The sequence below is a fragment of the Buteo buteo genome, chromosome 26 (assembly GCF_964188355.1).
Source record: "Buteo buteo chromosome 26, bButBut1.hap1.1, whole genome shotgun sequence".
NCBI lineage: Eukaryota > Metazoa > Chordata > Aves > Accipitriformes > Accipitridae > Buteo > Buteo buteo.
Window position 1 is genome coordinate 1,907,318 of NC_134196.1, and position 15,461 is coordinate 1,922,778.

The 15,461-nt window shown below is 38.7% G+C and overlaps 1 protein-coding gene across 1 annotated transcript in view; it reads right to left on the bottom strand.

Annotated features, from left to right (window-relative positions):
- ANO4 (anoctamin 4) overlaps positions 1 to 15,461 on the bottom strand; it is a 220,981-nt gene that overhangs the window by 80,309 nt on the left and 125,211 nt on the right. The window contains exon 6 of the mRNA XM_075058242.1: positions 15,085 to 15,243. Within this exon, the coding sequence (XP_074914343.1) occupies positions 15,085 to 15,243 (159 nt within the window). The remainder of the gene's footprint in view (positions 1 to 15,084; positions 15,244 to 15,461) is intronic.

Here is a 15,461-nt window from a genome sequence, read left to right on the forward strand (position 1 = left end):
CTTGCTGTGTAAGACTTCCCACAAAAAATTAGAGGCAAAGCAACAGGAGATAAAGGCAAATTCATCTGAATGTGATGTCACCAAGTCACAGTTTCAGGCTGATCATGAAAAGAAGTATTATGGTCTAGTGCAGAGAGGAAACTCCTGGTAAGTGATGGTCTACATGAGTTTTCATCTGTCTCTGCTCAGCTAAGCTCACAGACTTATGTATATAACTATATCATCTGAGGTTAAAAAATATACATCAGAAACAGAAAAAAAATAAAAGCTTTTTGAGCAAAGGTAGACTAATTAGAATCTAACTGAGACAAGATGAAATTGAAAGACCTAATAATATCTCTAAACTAAGAAGGAAGAATGCTGGATCCTTTGTGCACCTCTGTATGAATCCTTTCATTTGCTAGATGTGCTTTAAATGAAACAGCGTCAATGTATGACAAGGGCAAATTATGATTTTTCTTTGGACTGTTCTAATTTGTTGTAATAAAGCAACATCCATACATGGCACAATGTACTCACAAGGCAGACACCTAAACACGAGCTCTACTATCGATCAGTTATTGCTATTCCCAGTGTGCCTATCGACATAAGGTGCTGGATGAAAACACGTCCTGTATGACACAGAAGAGCAAAGCAGCACCAGATGGAGCTCAATATTTTAATGGTTCAGACAAATGTGACAGAGGACAAAGATGATTTGCTCTCCTAGTTCAGAGCTCTTACGTGAAGATTAAATGAGAGGAATTACAGGGAAAAAGCGAGTCTTCTTTTGCTTAAAGACCAGTATCACCATCAAATAAGGTAATGTTAGTTTTGATCTGATTGCATATGTTGCGAAGTGATGGAACTGATCCTAAAATTATTTTCTGTATAATATTGAAATTTGAGATCCCGATGATGCTGTGAACCTAAGGTCTCAAGAAACATATATACTGGCAAAGAATCCCCCTCTCCAAATTCACTTGCACCACGGAAACCAACTGAAATGAAGATCTTTGCTTAATAGACAATATTCTCTTTCTCTAGAGATGCAGAAATATGCATTCTTTTTAAGAAGTCCCCAGATAGCAAAAGGCAGATTTCTTCAGCTTAGGAAAGTGCAAATATCTTTGTTATCTATTGACAGAAAGAACAATACTTGTAAACATTTCTAGAATTTTTTATTTTGCCCACTTTCCTTAGAGGGGCTGTGCCTCTAAGAGCTGCAGCAGAGAATTCACAGTCCAAAGGTGGAACAAAAGTCACCAAGCTGGTTTTTAGCTCTGTAGTACTACTTGGACACTTTCATTCAGTGTAAAACTTTGGAGTGGAATTGAAATTCTTATCTACCATACCTCTGGAACTAATATAGTTGGTAAGTTTACGGCAGTCTGTTTCATTCTCTTATATGGGCAAGTGTAAAAATACAACGTGAAAAGGAAAATAAGATAAAATCTCACTTCACTTAATAATGCCAGGTTTGCTATACACTTTGTAGATGCTCCATTATAGACTTTTTCTTCTATTATGAAGATTTCCTGACAGGAAAATTGTAATTCTATTAGATGATTTCTGAAAAAAAAGTCAATATGGATCATACATCAAGGGCTGTATAACTTATAATTCAATCATTTTGTTGAAAGGAATTTGCTTCAAAACAAAACATTAGTCTGGGCCTAATGAATATTGGAAAAGATATTTTAAAAATGGGGGAAAATTCCATTAGTGTTACATCACTAGACAATGGGAAAAAATTATCTAAATTGCAGAACACTTTCTCAACAAACCACCACTTAGGGAATTATCATTGTTCATACACTGTAGTCTGTAGTTCCTATCAAATATTTAAAATACAACACTTAGTATGTCCAAGAAATGTAGTGTAGAAACATGCTTTGCACCTGTCAGGCATTTAGAGCCACATATGCACTTTTTAGACAATACAAATTCTAGATATTGAAGAAAACCTGAAACATATTCGTGATCCCACTGCAAATTTTTAGGATCTGACTGTGTTAATCTCTGAACATGGGATAAGAAAAGTAAGTGCAAGTAATCCATTTGCTTCCATGTATAACCTGATGAGATCTGAACCAAACTGTAGACCTGGCACCATGTCCCAAGCTATTGATCTGATTTTACTTTCCTGCAGTCACTGGAAGTAAAATGCCTGCGCAGTGGACCTGGCTGCAAAGGCTGCTGTCAGCTCATTTCTGCATTGGGAATCCAGCAACGAGTTTAGGAAATGAGGTTTTCTTTTATGTTACACAGTATCTGATGGAAAATATCCTTGATGCCTTACAGGTAGTCTATGAAATAAATGAAGAACAGAATCAGCAAATAATGACTTTTGCTAGCTAGGCGTAGTTAGTCCTATGTGAACATTTCAGTGATCAGCTGTGATGCCATTTAAGAGAGAAATGAATTTTGTTTCAACACCAAACTGAATAAATAATACGAAAATGAAGCTAATTGAACAAGATCTCTAAAAATCTGTAGGTAAACATCTGAAAAATTTCAATTTGATTTAAGCTTAAATACTCTCCACACAAAATAGCATGTTTTGGTGTATTACTGGATTATATAATCAGTTCTAAACATTTGGTCGTTTGTTTTTTTTTCCCCATTTTCTCTTTTGTAAAGCTAAGCCTTTCTTATCAACTAGCATGGCATTTTAATACCAGGCTTTTAATTTTGAATCTGTTTAAATGAAATGTTTTCACTATTTCAGAATGTTTCCCTCTTTCCTCAGCTAAAACTGTTTGCTGAGTCTAATCTATATTAATGACTGTTAATTCCTTGCCTTTCTCCTTCCCTGCCTTCTATTAAGTCACCCCCCCATAAATACAAAAGATTTGTTTCAAGATGTTAAGGGCTTATGTTTTATTTCTAAAGAGATTTTATACTCAGATTTTTATACGGGGAGTTATACAGTGAGAAGGGGTCTTTTCTTACTTGTCTGCCATGATTTAACGTGGATATGCCTCCACATCTTGATACTGGCTTCCTCTTAATGCTTTCTGACCATCGTCTTTCTCCCTCTCTTTCTCCAAACTCCGATGTGTTCACCTTCCCCACATCATTTGTACATTGTACCTTTTGGCTGGAATAACGCATTAGTAAGACACGTGAATTCTGTTTCCTTTCACAACATAGACAAAAAACAGTCCAAGATGGAAATGTAAATTGTCATGGGAAGCACTCATCAATTCACAGAACAGCAAAGAACAGAAGATTTCAACTAATGGAAAATCTGCAGAAGCATTAATCTATTCCACTGCTTGGGGATTTTAGAACTGAACTTTACAATTGTCACAATTCTGTCACCTGTTTGCTTTATGCTCCACCAGTACTGGGGTTGATCCTGCAATCCTCAGATGTACTCAGGTAGGTCCATAGCTATCACTCGGGTACAGGATAAACCAACCCGCTTATCTTTCGTGGTTTATAGATATGGTGTGTGTCGTATATCTGACCCGGTTTCCCCTGCTGGACACCGGCAGGCTGCTGTACTCGTACCAGAACACCGGCGCTGTCGCGGCTCTAAGCCCGCTGATCTTGAGAAGTTGCCTGAAGGCTTATCCCAAGAAGCAGACCTCACAGGTGGGATTCAGGGCAACTATGTTTAGCTGTCTGCAATGAAGAGGAACAGGCACCTTCAGGGTACAATTCATTCGTTCTATTTTCCTCAGATTGAGATGAACTGCTGCCCAGAAGGGCTTGTTCCTCCTCAACCAGATATCTACACCGCCAACAGCTACAGTCGGTACGATGGTTCTTTCCCCTCCTGGGGCTCTGCAGTACAGCCACCTTATTTTCCCTGGATTCCTGCTACCTTCCTCACGACCCACCCCAACTTCTGCACCTTCACGGGTGGCTCTAGTTCAGTGCCTAGCTGCCTGGGACACGCCACAGCGACAGCAAGTGATTCAGAACATTTTACAAGGCCTTGCCTGCTATCCATTTCCCCATCCCACCTTATTCCTTCTGCCCACAGAGAACACGGAGGGAATTAGAGATCTATAAATAACAAGGCTTCCCACTACTGTCCTCTGCACTTTAAAAGACCTCTTGATTTTGGTCAGTACTTTCTGTATTTTATTACTTGAATTCTTCTCCCCTGTGAATTTTTGAAGCTAACGATAAAATCCATAAATTTGCACAAGACTGCTGACCTGGGATGTTCTACATACCACAGCTTCCATCCACTCAACTGCTGCTTTAGGCCATTTGTTTAATCCAATCCTGTCTCAGAAAGCCACAGTTTCCAATAGCAATAGCACTCATTACAGTACAAACTCAAAACTCTGGAGATGAGGGGCCAGGCTGTAATCTGCACTCAACTACAGATACAGAAGAAAAAAAGCCATGGCCGTCCTAACCTAGTGTTGGTGACAGTCCTGCTTCGGGAAGATGACCTTCAGATGTGCCTTCCCACCAGCACTCCTGTGATGGTAGGAAGCCTGAGCTTCTCCACATTCCCCAGAAAATGAGGTCACAGATCTGATTATTAACTTAAAAGGCACCAAAAGGCACAGAAGTCTAGGTATGGAAAGAGAAGTTTCTGAGTGGAGAAGAGCATATAAAGAGCAGTGCAGTAGAACTCTGAGTTACTGGAATTACTGGAGGTTAGGCTAACCCATATGAAAACTGAGTGTAATGTCTGCCTTTCATTTAAGATAAACATAAAAAGTAGCTGGGCTCCTTTATGAAATGGAAATACTTAAAAAAACTCAAAACAACCCAACAACAAAAAACAAAACCCATAAAAAAATGAATAGGTGTATGCCCCTGGAAAAAGTCACATGAAAATCTTGAGCAACATAGTCTTGATCTCATAGCTGACCCTGTTCTGAGCAGGAGGTTGGACTAGAGAGCTCCTGAGGTCTTTTCCAACCCAAATTCTCCTATGATTCTATAAAAGGGCAGGCAAAGAGCCAGTCCTCTGGACTAGGCAAGAGTGCTTTCTGATTTGCTAACAAACTTCAGACATGGTCACTTCACTACCTACCTAGTCCGTGTGCATAAGCTGGAAGGAGAATTCTAAAGAAATGGACCTGGTGAAGAAAACAATCCTAAGAAAAACCTTTATAGAGAGACCCTTTTGGCCAGTTGACAAGTGCTCAGTATTATGAGCAAATGAAGTACCTTTCACGTGATTCTTCCAGTCTCCACAGAAACTTTATACAGTCCTTTTTAACAAACTGGATTGCAACAACAACAAAAAATAATCTTCCTTTTGCTTTTCACTCCCTAGTCAAAATAATGTGAAGGATCCTGAAGTGGAGCATGGTCAGTGTTAGTTGGTGAGGGGCTTTCAGACCTAATCTGTACACTCAAGAAGAGTAACTCCAGAGGTGCTCAGTCCTCTTCAGACCATCAAATTGAAGTTTATATCCAAAATTATCCTATATGCCTGCATTACTAACAAGTCAGAAAAAGCGATGCATGTGAACATGTCTGAATAGCTTTCTCCTAAAAGTTGATAACTTCTTTATAGCTTCTATTTTAAAGAAATGAAAAATCAACATTACAGAAATTTATTTTTATTGATGTTTGGTAATTGAGTGAATCAGATTTGCGCAATTAGTGGAATCATGAGAATGTTATGAGTGTCTCACTTAAATAGCCATTTTAAAGGGAATGACCTGAATGAAAGAGGTTTTAGTAGATTGATTAAGATGACTTTATGCAGTTTTCCTCACAAAAAAAAAAAAAAAAAGAACAACATTAAAAGTGGAGAAAAATATATTCATTGGAATTTAGCAAATACCAGTCAAGCAAATAATCTTGCTGATACACTTCTTTCAAAAAACAATTTCTGCTTCTGAAACTAAGCCAATTAAAATAAATATGTGAGAAGAATACACTAAAATTAGATTGATGGGTTGTAACAGCTTATTATGGGAGATAATTTTCCAACCAATTTAATTTTAAAACCTATCTAATACCTAAATTCAAATCCTTAAATTTCTACATAAGGAAATTGTGTAAACTCAATGTTAGATATGTTATTACAGACACAGAAGGATATAGGAAAACTACATACTCCTACTTCTTATGTATAGATGTATGTGAACGTGAAAATCCCTGAATATTCTACCATTATTACTAGCCTACGATGGCAGTTTTTCAAAACATGACATTTATAAACTAACCTGAAAGGAGAAGGTCAAATAAACACATTGGAAATGAAGAGGAAATGCCTCCAGATCTGCCAGTCATTAAAAATAACAGGAATTTTGCTTATTGCAAGAGAAAGTATAGAGTCATGGTTTCCAGATTTACAGGTCTCTGTTTTGCTCTTCTATCTACATTTTCACTGTGGAGGTTTTCTTCTTTATGGAAAGTTTTGAATTTTAAAAAGGTATAAAAGATAGTTGTTAAAAAAAGTAAGCACAAAGTTCTTCTATTGGTGCTTGACAGTGGAGACTTCAGAAAGGGGAGTCAATCTTATTTGTTGTAAATGGAAAAATCTATTTGAGTCTATTAGCAGAAACAACAACAAAGCTGTATCTAAGAAAGGTAGTAAGTACAGTACCATGAAGACCTCCAAAAGGAAAGAAAAGGGTCTTTACACTGTTTTTCCTAAAAGGCACTTTTGGAGATTCTTTTAAAAGCTTTCATATAAGGATATGAAAGATATTTGTGCACAGAAAAGAGTTTTGTAAACCAGATAAGACTTCAAACAGGGGGACCTAACTAATTGGCTGACAGAGATTTCAGCTGATGTGGCTATCTCAGGAGCATTTTCCCCTCAGGTCAGGCTTTCGTAAACTTCATTTACAACATCACTTCATTACCACTCAAACAGCAAGAAACAAATACGTAAATATGCAGTGGATAATGCTGCAACTAATTTGGGCCCAGAGAGCCATAAACTGAAACGTCTTTTTCAATGAAGTCTGAGCACTGAAGTAATTTGACTAGCTCTATTTGTAAGGCTCTCACCATAATTATAATACAGTTAATCCAGGGCACACAGTGCCAATGCTCCACTTGCTCCGTGACCAAATTAACCTGGTATAACAAAGAAAGTAGTAGGATGATAAGAGGGCCTGGAGACCTTGTGCCAAGAGTGTTTGAGGAAGGGAATTGTCCTGTCGGATTCACGCTTCCCTCCTGGAACTGCTTCCAGGGAGGGCAGCCCCACACCGCTTCGTGCTGCAGAGAAGGATGCAAATGTCCCCCAGACCACGAAGGTGCTGCAGCCATTTGACATCGTTACTATTTGTTCAGAACCATAATGCTGTAAATACAATGCCGCCTTTTCAAAACAAGCTCAACACCAAAATCATCAAAGCAAAATGAGAAAATAAAACGTACTGCTGGCGTTTCTATGTACTCTGTCTTCCTGTTCCCTACAGACAGCTCTAGATTTCTGCTCATTAAGCCAGTACTATCAGGGAGTGTTGCAGCAAACCAGTCATGTCACCTTTGGGCAAAGAAAACTCTCACTGTGCATTAAGTGATTGTAGCCTTGTGCATTACGCTTGTTCCTGATGCCACTGGCAGGCAAACAACATCTCAAAAATAATTGCAGTTTAAGACCAATTATTGTAACGGGTAAGGTGACTTTTGACATATAGGGGACATCTCATATGTAACCTTCATCAGTTTTTTTAATCTGTCGCCTGTCCGTTTTTTTCCATGAGTCTGGTGTCCTTCAAAAGGTTTTTGACATTCTGATTTGTGAAGATCGATGACAGGAAACTCTTTGACAAAAAAATCCTACTCAACATTCCTGAAGGAAAAGAAATATCTCAGGAGCCTTTTTATCCCTTTTCAGTTATCTACATATTTTCTGTATCACCTCCATACTCCATGAAAAAGCCATACTTTTTTCAAATGTAGATCAATTTTTCAGCAACAGTTTCTTAGTCTACTAGCTTTACAAAGTCCTGTTAAAGGCTGGAATTTGTCAACCCAGAAACGTACTTGTTTCTGGGTTCCTTCAGACAATCAAGAAGGTTACTTCCAAAAACTGCACACTGAAATTTGAGTTCAGACTCTATCCATCCAGACTTCCATGTACCTCCTCAAATTTCTCTTCTAAACTGCCACTGTGCTGCACAGTAGACATAGTATCTGAAATCTAAAACGTTTTCACTCAGAAGCCCAGGCATCTGGAAACTCCTCCACCGTTTAGTGACAATGCTTTTTGGTACAGAGCGCTCTCTGGAAAACAACATTGTTCTATGACCTATACATTTGTCTGCAAAACACTGCTGAAAAGAGAATCCACTTGCTATTTGCATTAGATAATAAACTAACAGTAAATCTTTGGAAGACCAGTCAATTTTTAACTTGCTCTGGCTGAATTTGGATGAAATGAACAGCCCAATGTTTAAAATTAAATAGCTGGAAGCACTTTCACTTATAATGCATGTGGTGGGCTTGGATTTCAGTCTGGTTCCCTTTTTCCAGGCATAGTTTATGTCACTTTGATGTCTCCATCCATGATTTGTGGATGCAATCAGACACAGTGCTTAAACATTAAATAAAAAACTGCACCTGCTAATAATGGGATATTATGCTGCTCATGAAACCACAGCTTTTGCACGCTGTATAATTTGTACTGTAAGTTCATTAGCTATAGATATTTACATATTGAATAATAGGATCAGAAAAGTGAGAGACTGAAACAACTTACTAGAGTGCATGAAAGCTACCGAATGCTTGATATTTGTTACAGTAGTAGATTAACATTGAACTACACCTGTGGTGGGTTGACCCTGGCTGGACAGCAGGTGCCCACCGAAGCCGCTCTATCGCTCCCCTCCTCAGCTGGACAGGGGAGAGAAAATATAAATAAAGGCTTGTGGGTCAAGATAAGAACAGGGAGAGATCGCTCACCAATTACTGTCACGGGCAAAACAGACTCGACTTGGGGAAATAAGTTTAATTAACTACCAATCAAATCAGAGTAGGAGAAGGAGAAATAAAACCAAACCTTAAAACACCTGCCCCCCCACCTTCTTCCTGGGCTTAACTTCACTCCTGAATTCTCCACCTCCTTCCCATCAGTGGCGCAGGGGGACGGGGAATGGGGCTGGGGTCAGTTCATCCCACCTTGTCTCTGCTGCTCCTTCCTCCTCAGGGGGAGGACTCCTCACTTTCTCTCTGTAAAAAAAGCTCAGAGAACAGCAGATGCAATTTTGGTGGTGGAAGCTTTCCCTAGCCACCCTTTTCTGTAGTGGATAGGGGGTTTTGCTATGTGCAGAGTAAGCTCAACATGACGGGGAAAGGACACGAGCACCAAGGAAAACAACCAGGAGAAGATCCCCCAGGTGACCTGCAGCTTGCTCCTGGCCACCACACCACCAAGTTCTTTCAGTAACTGAATAAACTGAAGACATAACTGAAAAGGAAACTTAGAGTCAACTCCAAAGGCACTGAGATTTTATTGTGCACTGCTTCTCAGAGAACCAAATTACATAAAACACCTTTCCTCACTCAGATCTGCAAACGCCACTTGGGGTCTGGAAGTCAGCTTAATTCTTTTCTGCCCATGAATCACAATCAGCAATAACGTTTTTATGTAACAGGAGTCTCATGAACAATTGCAGTGATGACACACAAACCAGAAAAAAGCAGATCAGTCTCACTGTTTTGGCTCTGCAGTACTAACAACAACAACAACAAAAAGTAGATGTCATTTTTGCCAGAAAGAAAGATGATAATATTTGACTATGCTCAAGAGCAATAGCTGTTGATTACAACATCTCTTTCACATCATCATTTTCTGAGCACAACTATATTTAAAGTTTCCGTCTTTGAAGTTCTTGGTTTTTTCATACTCATTCTTTATTTCTAACTTTTACCTCACTTTGACATGTCATAAGTCTATTTTGGTTTTACACTCAGGGATGAGCCAAGACTCACAGAGATACTATATTGTGAGCTCTTTCTGTCATCTGTAATTTCTCTCAACATTCATCATTTTAAACCAGGCTCCAAGTTGTGCTAAATATAAGTCTCTTACTGAATACATATTGCTAGCCTCTTAAGTCCTGCCCCATTAGTGCAAAGTTACAGCCACATTAAGAGAAACTGCTTTGTGGAACTCCTGCTACCTCACCAAGAACCTGTCTACATCTGCCTGCAAACTTGAAAAGTCATGAAATAATAGTATCCTGTAATTATACTGCATCAACTACTGAAAAAGATCTCTAAACATAACTTTCAGACTCAGATTAATGTAACTTTCAGACTCAGCTTATACCTGCTAGTAGATATTTCTTCATAGAACAAAAGTGAAGCTTATACTGTGCTGTTCTTCCCTGTCTTTTGGGGTTTTCTCCAGAGAACACCCATTGTATCTTTCTACTGCCTATTGTACACACCAGCTGCGTATCAGCTGCCAGATGTTGCCCCAGAAATGTCAGCTGCTGCTTGAGGCAGGGAGTGAATGCAATTAGAGATGCCCTGGTGACAGCTTGACACTTATGGTGGCAATGTTTAAATTTTTAATCGGGCATGTAACACAAAACCCACACAATTTGGGTTGTTCCTGAAAACTGCACTAGTACACTACACTAACATCTTTTGTCTGGGAGATGCAAAGATCAACATACAGGCAGAAGCCCACATGGATTGACTGCTCTTTGTAAAATATCTGAAACTAGTTCCTGAAACATATTCCACACCCAGTAGCTGTGAGGAGACCTGCTTTTTAAGGCAGTAAGGAATGCTATTGCTTTAAAGCATTTCACTGCTTTTATACTGAAACATTAGTATACGTAAATATGCAAAAGAGATAAAATAAGGGCCTGAATACTATTTTCACTACTTATGTGATTAGTTTCCCTTTACTACATTTCTATCTATCAATTTCTACTGACAAGTCAAATGCCTTTTCAAGTAAACTGTACCAAATCAACTTACAAATTATAAATTAAAAACTTTGGACACAATCATTAAGCAAAATGTATCAAGTACGTTTAACAGTAGAACTACTCTGTGTGAATTAGTTTAGTGCAGTCATGAGAAGCAAAAAAAAAAAGAAAAAAACCCATGCCAAGTTCAATCTAAATGTAGTCTGTTCCTAGGGCTACATGACTAGATCCTACCCAACATCAGGTTCATTTTCGATAAACAGTATTTACTTAACTCTAAGATGACCACCTCCTTCTCTTTTAGAAATTAAAAATCCAAGGTGATCTGTGTTTGTTCATGCAGCATAGATTTCTTTGAACTACCTCACCTCTATCCTGCATTTGCATTGCATTACAGTCCAGCTTAAATAGGTTGCAAGTGAACAAGTTAGCTATGTTACCTGCTCCATGCTGGCTACCTCTGTGCACGCTCCATTAGTGTAGTATAATTTAAAGTACCTTACTGAAAGATGTCTGTAATACTATATCCCTGTACCAGCACAGTATAGTTACTGTTTATAGCAATTTAGTTCTACCTGGCTGTTTAGGGTGGGGATTAAAATACATTAATTGAGGCTGCAGGAATAATTTGGGATAAGGGAACTGAGCTGGATTTTGGCCAAGAGGTTGAATTTATAAATCTTTAGTCTTGTGAAAAATACCATGAGCTCAATGTAGTTCTGACTCTTCATTCTCTCTTGAAAAGACGGGTTTTCCAGAAAAACACTGGGTTTTTACTGTCCCAGAGGGATGAACACTATGTTCGGAATAACAGACACTATCTGTGTTTGCTTTTTACATGAAAGTGATAGCAAGTTTTTTTCTGAGCATCAGTGGGTCTCAGGTTTATCTTGTATTTGGATAAATATGAAACATACCCTCACAGTGTGGACAGTAGCACTCTATCTCCTGTCAACCATTTGCCAGTCAGCTCTGGAAGGTATGAGTCTCGTGTAATATTTACAGAAAGTATCAGTGCCTACAAACCAGCAATGCTATTGGTACCTCATCTCTGATAAGAACTTGCTGCATTTGAAGACTGGCCTCTCCATTTTAAACCATACGTAAGTCTGTTTCAAAAAGTATTACAAAATGAAAACAGTAGGGTCATCAAGAATCCCAGAGCCAGGATCTCCTAGGTATTTTTCTCACTTGTGAGACATTGTAAAAAAGGATAAATCAATACAGGAAACTTTATATCTGGCTGAAAAGAAAACAGTCTCTTTTCCTGCAGTGACCTGTATTTTCAATTAACTTACCCAGAGCTTCTATGCATATGATCACGTGTTAGATGTGATCCATGTTGGACCGGGACAACACAGTCATCCTATCTAGACCCAATATACACTGAAAAGCAGGGAGAAGGCTCAGAAAGTGATTTATGCTGTTCTACTCGATTAGCATTCACTCTTAGAGCTCTGTTTTCCATACCTTCACTAATTCAGTGATCAGTTCCTTGGTCTGGGATCCCCTCATTGTTTACTACTGGATATACAGAGCACCAAACCTGGCAGAACTGTCATGGGAGAGTGGTGTGGTGTAGCTGAAGGTGAGTGTGAATTCATTGAGGAATATCTGCAAAACGTTATCACCTTTTTCTAGAGTCAGAAACACATACCTGTTCAGACCTTTCTCAGGGACATGATTTTGACATTGTGCCTGAAGTTATCTGAGCATTTATGAATTCATTTCAGATTCACTTTCTCATTTCATGCTGTTAAGTGAATGCTTTGTCCCCTGCACTCATCACTTCCCGGGTATTTTACTGTGCTACACTTGTCAGCGAGCCACCGCAGCGCATTCTTCTCTCCCTGCAGTGTTACTGAGTAATATGGTTTTGAAACTGCAGCATGAACAGCTCTGTAAGTTTTCCTCTCTGCCACTGATTTCACATTAAAAAGACAGGACTGACACAATCGAATGTCAATATATAAACAGCCAGCAGTCCAACGAGAACGAACCAACAACCCCGCAAAATTCATAGAAGGTAAAAAGTCTCTTTCAGTCCAGCAGTTATGGCCTGTTGTCTTCCTATAAGTTCTCTGGCCAAAGTCACAGACAACTCTCTCGTTTTATCTGGGAGCAAACTACTCCCAGTGGAAGCAATATATTATATGTCAACAACTAGAAAACAGACCTGCTGTTAAAAAATCTTCCAGAATTGAACCTCAGAATGATGCATAGTCTCAGCAAAAGGAAAAGTAAAAATAAAGAGAAATAACATAGGCATTAACCAATCACACTGCTTAGTTTAAACCTAAGTCTTACACAGCACAGTTGTTACTCTGCAAGGAGGGGGAGGGAGTGTACCAAGAATGTACTTATTTCCTTCAGGATTATAATTCAATTTGGAAACTAACATCATCATAAAATATACATGCTAGGGTTTAATTTTAGGTCAGAGTCATATGTTAAAAAAGATTGCTAACCTAGATTTTAAAAACATTAGCCTGAGTCATGTAACACAACCTCATTTTGATCATTCTGAGTTCAGAAAATGTACAATTACTGATGCTGGCAAGAAGTCACACCAAGGCCAAATGAGATTAATAAGACATAAAACTGCATATCAGTAGCATAATAGAAACTGAAATGAATAATCAAATGGCCAGAACATTCATGCAGCCTCGGCACCAAAGTCCAAATAAATGGTCTTGAAAGCCATAAGAAAACTCTATAGTAAGCACTTAAATCATCAATTTTAAAAAGTTTTCTGTGCAGAATGTTGCAGTAAGTTTTGTAATACCTAAAATATAAAGTGATAGCATAGCTTTCACTGCTGACCTTAGCACAGTAAATCTGCAAAAATCATGAAGTAAGAAAAGATTGGTTCGAAACCATTGGGCAGATGTATCAATAGGGAGGATTCATTCCGTGTTCATCTTCTACACTGCCCAAACTTCAGAGACTTCTTCAGCATGTCTCCTGGTGGAAGCAGCGCAGAATTCTAGCATGTGAAGCTGAAGAGCTGCAGCAACACCCTTGTGTTCTTGGACGTTGGCAGTGGTATGTTTACAGGGAACATGTAATAAATGAACAAAGGCTGCCACTGAAAACATCTACCAACTACTGCAGCACTAAAGATGCTAACTTCCAGGTTATTTGAAGGAATAGTTTATGGTAACTATCCAGCAGTACCCCTGGTTCATTCAAAAACATTTAAAGAAAGGAAACATTTTCCACATTCTGGGGAGAAATATCTTCCATTTTTTCCTCCCTAGTATTCTGCAAAGAAGTGCACCTTTCAAGTACACAGGCAGAATATCTACACATGTACCAGGAATTCAGTGAAAGAAAAGGAGATAATGTACAGCACCTGCATAATTGACCAAAGCCTGTAACCTGAAAATTCCTCTACCAGTTCCATCAGTGGCAGCATGACAATGTATATTAGCATGAGTGTGAGTTAAACACGCACACGTAAAGCTAAATATTCAGCAATATCTATTCTGCACAGAACTGAGACTTAAGCCCTGTTTAAGCACAGTTAATGAAAGTTTAAAAAAGAACATAGCCTAAGCAAAAGAGAGATGGTCTCTAAGCCTTGCTTTTGCAACCTATCACATCAATCCATTCTTAGACCCTTTACATTCATTTTTATACTCTTATCCAGAAAAGATCTATTGGTTGAGGACATTGTGTTGGAAATAACATTGCTATAAATGATTCATATGTACTGTCCAATTATTTCAATGTTTAGGATTAAGACAGAAGGAGAGCCTTTAGGCTGTTTTCAAACTACCAAAATACCACTCAAGTCCCTATGCCCAAGCTGACAGCAAAAGGAAGGCAGAGGTCTAGTTAGGTCTCTGGAAAGAGTACCAAGAGCCTCAGCAAAGAGTGGAGCAGGTAGCTAAAAGGAAATGCAGGTGCAGAAATGTGGATTATACTCAGCAGAATTTAGAAGTTAGAATTTAGGCCATCCAAACCCAGCACTTGTTTTCTCTCTTGCACAGCACAGTGGATGAAATTCTGTGGCCTATTTGTGCATAAGGTTGAAAAAGATGACTGTAATGGCCTGTTTTGGTCTTCAATCCATGTGTCTGATTTTCCTTTAGGCTATGCTTTCCTGCTGCTTTGGCAATAAATAGCCTATATTTAGGCATGCTTAAAAGCATTTTTCCACTGCTAAAACAGAGTAAAGGGGTTTCACAGTAAACAAAACTCATACCCTCAGATTGTATGCAGCTTTAAACGTTGAAAGTTTTTTTCCAGGAAGGTCTCTTACCTCTTTTTCCATTTGAATTCCTTCTGCTCTTATGTTTCTCTCAAATACTTCCCTCTTTTCCGTCTGTGGATTGGATTTTCTATACACCAGGATGTAGTCAATCCGACATTTCCCATCTCTAAAATATAGTCCATTGGTTTTGTTCTTATCAGGTACTTCCTGTAAAGAGAAAGTCAAATATTTCAGTAATGTTAATTTGCCTTGGTAATTGCTGCATTACTGTCTGCATCATCAGTTTTCAGTAGCACTCAACAGGAAAGATAAGGAATCGGAACATGCTGTTCAAGTTTTTAGGTGCTTTACGTACAGTGCCTCTGAGGTCGTCTGAAAGGAGCACAGACTTCCCCACTTCAAAACCAGGAGGTCTTCTTAGGCAG